The sequence below is a fragment of the Zea mays genome, chromosome 3 (genome assembly GCF_902167145.1).
Source record: "Zea mays cultivar B73 chromosome 3, Zm-B73-REFERENCE-NAM-5.0, whole genome shotgun sequence".
Classification (NCBI taxonomy): Eukaryota; Viridiplantae; Streptophyta; class Magnoliopsida; order Poales; family Poaceae; genus Zea; species Zea mays.
Window position 1 is genome coordinate 192,968,772 of NC_050098.1, and position 7,424 is coordinate 192,976,195.

A 7,424-nucleotide genomic window follows, 5' to 3' on the forward strand; every position below is an offset into this window, starting at 1 on the left:
GTTTCAAAACTACGTGTGCTTGTATTGTTAAAAATTCACGGAGAAAGTCATTTTCCCTTGTTCATTTGATCCTTATACATCTACGGGATAAATTTCTCCTGGAACCATTAGTCTGACTGTTGCTCAAATCAATAGTTGCTATACTGAAAATGGTCCATTCCAGAACCAGATTGTCTTGTGAACAATCCCCGCCTATACCGTAGTGTTCTTTCCTACCATGTCGAGGCGTTGATCAAATCCTGTATCTGTATAATAGTCACAAAACTGATACAGAACCTGACTTAAATCAGTCAGCAACCGAGGCTTGCAAACCTTCTTTGCCAGACGTGGCATTGGCCGAGATTGGTTCCCTGTACCACTCGTTCTCGTCGCGAGTGAGCAAGCAAGCCTCTGCACACAAAGATATCAACCCTTCAGAATGACGGCACCAAATTTTACATCTGTTTAGGATCACAACCACACTCTAAGCACTTCAGCTTGTATTGTGTTGGGCAATTCAACTATGGATCCTTCTTGACTGCACAGAAATGAAAATGATGTGCAGTAGAACAATGGAGCCATACCTGACACAAAAACATCCTTGTAGTCTTCATCGTCATACACGAATGCAGGAGGATCCGGTGAACCAATACCAACAATTGTGCTTCCACTACAAGAGATAATGCAACGATTAGATAGATGTATGGTTCCAAACGCACAGAGACGTGTATGTTCCATTGCAACCAATGTCAGAATGAAACAATATTGAAATATGCATAGTTCCAAATGCAGAGAAAATAAGCGCACAGAGGGATCTGTTCCCCTCCTAATTCGCTATAATACTATAGTAGATACACAACATACAGTATCACTCATCAAATATGGCATACACATACACATACACTAATTGGCATGAAGAATGCTTGGCCGTTCCTGTGTGGTGTGGACAACCCTACGATTCAAATTCATAAATGAGTCCCGCCCTGGCTCCCTCCATACACTCCCTTCGTGCTAGTTACAGGAATCAGCACCGATGCCTATCTTTGAGAACATGTGTACTTGTAGACAAACATATTCTTTAAAAGGCTTGATAGAAATATCCATCCTTACCTTCCTGACATAAAAACAGCACTATAATCATCCCGGCCAGCTGCAATAATTCGTTTCTTCAACCTCTTAAGTGAGGGCAACACCTCAAAAGCTGGAGGCTCTAGAAAACAAAAACAGAAGAACAAAAATGTCTTAAACTTAATTTATGAAAATGAAACAGAATATGCCCGAAACAAAATAATTATTTGGAGATATGTATACCTAGGTCATTAACACAAACATCTTGTGATATCCCATTCTGAGTTATTTCCTCGAGCAGGGTCATGGGATCAGCTTGACTTGTTTGTTCCAACCTGAATCGCTGCAGCACAAGAAGATTCTGAGCAAAACACATGCATTTTTTTAATTTAAGGAAGTGTTTATTAGTTACCTTGTAAACTTCAGCAGTTGAGCATGCTTCAGGTGGCTTTATAAGAACCATTGGTAAATTTTCCGGCAAGGGATTTGGGATATCTTGGACAATCTACATTTCAGTTCAAGCTACAGATTATGATGAGATACGGCTGCATAAAACTAAACTCTTCACATGAATATGCATGTCAACATCTAGTTTGTAAAACTCAGCCAGGGAGGAAATGACCGTCCTCCCGGTATTATATTAAGAATAGACCAAAACAATGGTCCCCCAGAAAATCCCCAAACTCTGGCCTCCCATCACTAACGAGCCGGTGTCAACCGTCCACGCTGCAACGGCCCATCCGGAGAGCGGATGAGGCACAGCCAGGGGATTTTTTTAACCAAGCCCGAAAAAATTCGTCTTCGATAGTAATCGAACCCAGGACTTGGACTCGAAAGCCTTAACAGCTAGGCTAGAGGCCCTTTCGCCACCATCTAGTTTGTAGTTAACTAAAAGATGTAGCTAGTCGATTTCTTTTGAAGAGCACTGTTAAAGTTCAAATAACGTAACTTGTATGAAAAGAAACTAGAAAAGGAGGATAAGTTAAATTCTGATAGCTTGATCAGCTAAATACACCTCACCCTGGAAAAGTATGATATATAATTCTAGATGCACCTGTATCTAACTTTAGAGAACTGTCAGTTGATTTGGAAAAAAAGGCCTCCTACTGTTAAAAGAATAAATGAAGTATGTATATTGATCAACATTTGTGTGGATATATAATAACTAGATACCACGGAAAACGTACCTCTCCTCTACCTGTACAATATGCTGCTCCTCGTGAAAAGAAAAAGGGGATATCTGATCCAATCTCACCAGACCACTCTTGAAGATCCTTCTCTGAAGCTATGCAGCCAGCAAACTGGTTAGCGGCCCATAGTGCAGTTGCAGCATTACTGCTTCCACCACCAAGACCAGCACCAGTTGGGACCTTCTTATCAAGATGTATCTACATTTGATTGGAATGGCACTAATCTTAACACTTAAATAACAAAAAAAAACAAATTAATTATTTAATGCCAAAAGAATGAGCAATGTCTCAGATAAAAGTGCTTGTGCAATTGACAGTACCCAGAAGAAGTTATTAGTCCCAGTTTTCTGTCGGTAAAGGTTGAGTGCCTTGATGATCTGCCGGTTCATGAAACAGAATAGTTAAGTTAGGGAAGTTGAGAATATCAAGCGTGCATCTGTTAGTACATTTATATGTCAATATATATAGAGTTAACGTACCAAATTGCTTTCATCAACTGGGACACCTGGAACATTGGTTGACAGGCGATCTCTACTTTTACTTGGTGACAATGAGAATTTGATAGTATCACCCAAACTTATGACCTGGAAAGTTATTATGAATAGAGATGATGATTCTTGGCTGCTTTTAAGTATAGTCAGACATAATACTATAATAGTCTATTGCGCCAATTAGTATTTGGACTTTTTTTTCCTAGACCACGAGGAGAGCTGCATATCTCTGTATTAAGGTATTTGGACTTCTGGAGCAGTGTTTCTAAATACAGGTTAACCTTAGCCATAACATCAAAACGTATTATCCTTGATCAACAGTCTTGCAAAGAGAAGAATCAGAAGTTCATGGAAATTGAGTGCGCTGCAAACATGCACAACCATAACTTTATTTGAGAAACAATTCATGTACATTATTTAAATGGTGTTTCCTTTGCTGCTGATTACAGTGTTATAAATGTTTTAACCCATGACCTTTTGATGTGTTGAATCCTGCACACGGAATCTATTCCACAGCTTGAACATATTAAACGTGTTTTTTCTTCACAAAAACTCTCAACTGCTTTTTTCTCTCTTCTAAACTGGTAGGACTCGAGAGAAAGCTAGATATGATATACATTGTCAAAAAACACACCTTTTTTAAATGACGCTCATGCAGGAAAAAAAACAAAACAGGCACAAAAATGCTCACATGAAATAGAGAAGCCAGGTCATGGAACCCATCTGGTCTCTTGCCCGTTATCCTCAAGAACACATTAATCTGCATGGCAAACATATGCACAAGTCTTCATACAAAGCACAAAATAAGCAACCAAAAACGTTTTCAATACTTATCGATCATCAGAAGAAGGATAATAACATACTTTGCAAGGTGAGAATAGGTTAAGCCGTGTCATCCCAGCATCCTTGTCAATTTGGTCTGCTATCTGGTTAAACCTCGCTTGTGGGTCATAAGAGACCTAAAACATACGCCATAATAATATCTTTTATAAAACAAAAAGTAGGCCCAGGTTGCTCAAAACAATAGCTCTGAAGGGGTAACAAAAGGAAACAACAAACGAACTAGGACATTATACACCATTATAATATAGTAAGAAAGTTGCAATAGACGCTCTGGACTTGCCAGCTAACAAAATAATGTCCATAACTCTATGGGAAAAATAATCATGGAAGAATTTAGGAAAAAAAACTAGAAGTGGAAACAAAAGAGAGAGAGTAATTAAGGGGGTGTTTGGTTTCCGGGACTAAAGTTTAGTTTGTGACACATCAAATGCTTTAATGCTAATTATGAGTATTACATATAGTCTAATTATAAAACTAAGTATGTAGATAAAGATTAAATGACGAGACAATTTTTTAAACACTCATCTTGTCGTTTAGTTCTTATCTATGTAATTAGTTTTGTAATTAAACTATATTCAATACTTCTAACTAGTATCAAACATCCGACTTAGTAGGGGAACAAAACAGGCCCTAAATAATCGATCAATCCCTTTTAGAAATCAGTGGCGGATTGTACTAACATGTTATGTTTGTGTATAATAGATCGTGTATGTGGTCATATAAAGTACTGACTGTAGAATGAAGTTTGAGATAGGACGTGAAATAGGAGATGGGATATGAAAACTGCATCATAATTTTCATTTGAATATATTACGGCCTAAGATTGGTCGAAAAACGTAATATGAGGCCCAAAAATACATAGGAAACACTTTGGATGCCTTACAGTTACAGGAATACGGAGCCTAGACAAAGGAAGGGCCTATAAGACGAAAGCACATTTCGGGACCGCTGAAAGATAAACAAGTTTCGTGTAAGCAAAGAAAGTGCATTTTCCTGTGGTTTGGTTTTGTTGTGAGGGGCACTACGCCCGAACAAAGGAGACGCCTTAGTATATCTCCAGCATCTTTATATTTAAACTTCATTCTACCCCTACGACCGTAGTCTATTTTCAGCAGCTCACTTATCATCTTTATATTTAAACCTCACTCTACGACCAATACAAAACAGTGTTTTGGATGACTATTAAACATGCTGTCTTAAGCGCGCCTCGGCACAAGGCAAGAAGTCCCGTTTCCTATTTCACGCATTCCCAAAGGGCATAACAGACGAACAGCGCGGCCGAATCCTTCGGTTTGCTCCATTTCATCCAGCAATCCGAACAGTCCTTACCAAATTCCCCCGCTCGCGCTCATAATTGAGGGTTTTGAAAGGCGCTTACCTCCACTTGCCTCCTTCCCTGCTCGAACGACGCGGCGACTCTCAGGCTGACACCCCGGCAGCCACTGACCCTTGAGCCAGGCCTCGCAGAGGGAGACGCCCGCGCCGGCGGTCGGCCCTGGGAACGGAGATTCCTAGGCCCGCCCGGGCTGGCGCGGTGGGACGAGTAGAGGCTCTGGGACACAAGGTGCGCGGAGCAAGCCATGGCTGCTGCTGCTGCCGTGGCTATCCGAGGAGTAGTGCGCTTGCTTTAGACTTGATATGTCGAAATAAAATTATGGGGTCGGATATGACGATTGGTCTGAGACTCCAAACGTCTGCTCCGGTCAAGGTCGCGTTCGGCGTTCCTTGTCATCACCATGTGTTTGGCCATGTGTTTGGAATTCGGAAAATTTTGCTGCGGGTTTAGGTGGAGTTGTCCATCTGCTTAGCGCATGCAGAATGAACGCGACGCGAGATGTTGTTGTGCCCCAGGTGACTCCAACCGATCGTACAAATCAGCGTATGAAACATTGTTTTGTACCCTTATATTTTAAAATAGTAGTCGTTTTAGCTCTAAATTTTTATATCCACACTCATATAAATGATTATGAACTTAGATATATAAGGCAAAACAAATTTTAATTTAAATCTAGTAGTCGTTTTAGTTCTAGATTTTTATATCCACATTTATATAAGGCAAAACGAATTTTAATTTAAAACGGAGAGAGTAATATAGACGATATTATTTATATAATAGATTTTAAAATAGGAGTTAGATTGTATTCAAACTGTTTATAGATTGAAGTTTTAAAGAATAAGATAAAAGTATATATATGTTTAAATGGGTTGTGCCCGTCGGGCGGCCCGTGGCACGGCACGTTTTTAGCCCATCACGAACACGACACAGTCCGTTATTCGTGTCGGATTTGGGCCGCTGCCGTGGCACGTCGTGCCGCCCCGAGCACGGCCCATTTTTTGAATTTCCCAGCGCATTTCTATGTATATTAGAAGCAACTTTAATAGTTTAGACACAAAATAAATTTGGTTTAGTTGGCTAGAGTGGTGCCGCTAACCACTTTAAAAACTCCAACAGGGTTTAAATCCTTTCAAAACTTGTTTTTAGGCTTTTTTTTGCTTATTTTCCTTCCCACTCCGGTCAAAGCACGGCGAGCCTTAACGGACGCTTGAGCCTGAGATGTGGCACGGTGGCCCGACACGATCCATCAACCTAATGGGCCTAAACGTGCCCGGCCGAGGGCGGACTCATGCCGAGCCGGCACGGCACGGTCCACCCGTTTAGACATGTATAGATAAAAGATAAGATAGAGAAATTGTTAAAGATAACTTTAGATATAGATAGTCTGGTGATAAGCTAGATTGATTTCGACAGGTCATCAAAATAGCCGACGGATATGTACAACATGTAAAAAGAGTAATTTTAGATAAGATAAGAAAAGAAAGCTAAAATGAATGCAAGAGGATGTCTATTTTCATGTATCCCAATGTCAGCACAGCTCCACCATTCAATAGTCAATACTAGTACTATTTGATCTAAATATAAAAGTATAACAAGAGCATCTCATGAAACTAAATTTTAGCTACTTAATAGTAAAATAAGGGGGTGTTTGGTTTTTAGGGACTAATTTTTAGTCCCTACATTTTATTCCATTTTAGTTCCAAAATTGCTAAATATAGAAACTAAAACTTTATTTTAGTTTCTATATTTGACAATTTATAGACTAAAATGGAATAAAATGAAGGGTTTTACATTAGTCCCTAGAAACCAAACACCCTTTAACTCTTCAATAGATTAGTCGTCCAACTCACTAAGCTATTCGGCTCTCTAAATGGGTTCTCTCGCTAGCTAAACTTAGTTAGTTTAACTAACTTATCTGTTAGAGAGATTATTGGAATGAGATGCTCTATAGAGTTTAATCTTTATACCGAGGTAGATAAAAAGTTAAATAGTGTAAAAATAGAGTCCATTGGAGGTGCTTTAACTTCTCCTTATTAGATACACTCGTAATTTAGATTATCACTGATGACAACTAAAAGATCAAATGCTTGACCAAAATGGCTTCTGCTTTCATTTTCGCATATTCTTGTTGAGCTTAGCCTTATCCTCCGTGTGAGGACAAGCGTGTAAGTTGGAGTTGGTACTCGCCTACTTGTCTGTTACTCGTTTTCTACTCCAACTATTATCCGGTCTATTCAACAGCGCACATGCTTCTCGTTTTCGAACACTGTCAAACTGGCAAATGATTAATAGTACAGTGCGAGGGATTTGGCTTCTAACAGATATGCAGAGATGGTATCAACTGGGGTATCAAAGTATTATAAGCAACACTTGCAAGCAGTTGTGGGCAGACCAGAGAGCTTGAGACCAGCTACAGGATCCCAAAATATTTACTCTGTTCTTTTTTATTTGTCATGATTTAGCTCAGAAATAAAACGGACAACAAATATAAAACGGACAACAAATGGACAACAAATA

At 39.5% G+C, this 7,424-nt stretch overlaps 1 protein-coding gene across 1 annotated transcript; it reads right to left on the reverse strand.

Moving 5' to 3' along the window:
- LOC100282760 (uncharacterized) lies at positions 1-5,321 on the reverse strand. Its single transcript, NM_001155666.2, has 11 exons — positions 4,950-5,321; positions 3,592-3,687; positions 3,420-3,488; positions 2,717-2,821; positions 2,558-2,614; positions 2,235-2,435; positions 1,460-1,552; positions 1,291-1,390; positions 1,090-1,189; positions 564-649; positions 1-390 (listed from the first exon to the last, which is right to left on the reverse strand). Exons 1-11 carry the CDS (start codon positions 5,151-5,153, stop codon positions 287-289), a joined length of 1,215 nt encoding a protein of 404 aa, NP_001149138.1. The 5' UTR covers positions 5,154-5,321; the 3' UTR covers positions 1-286.
- Positions 5,322-7,424: the final 2,103 nt, after the last annotated feature.

What these genes read in the sequence shown, in the direction of transcription:
- LOC100282760 (NM_001155666.2), bottom strand. Translation starts at nt 5,153, where the DNA reads ATGGCTTGCTCCGCGCACCTTGTGTCCCAGAGCCTCTACTCGTCCCAC. An exon ending in ATTGTACAGGTAGAGGAGAG is followed by an intron (nt 1,553 to 2,234) that starts GTACGTTTTCCG and finishes ACTGAAATGTAG; the next exon opens with ATTGTCCAAGATATCCCAAA. An exon ending in CAAGGATGTTTTTGTGTCAG is followed by an intron (nt 391 to 563) that starts GTATGGCTCCAT and finishes CTTTGTGTGCAG; the next exon opens with AGGCTTGCTTGCTCACTCGC.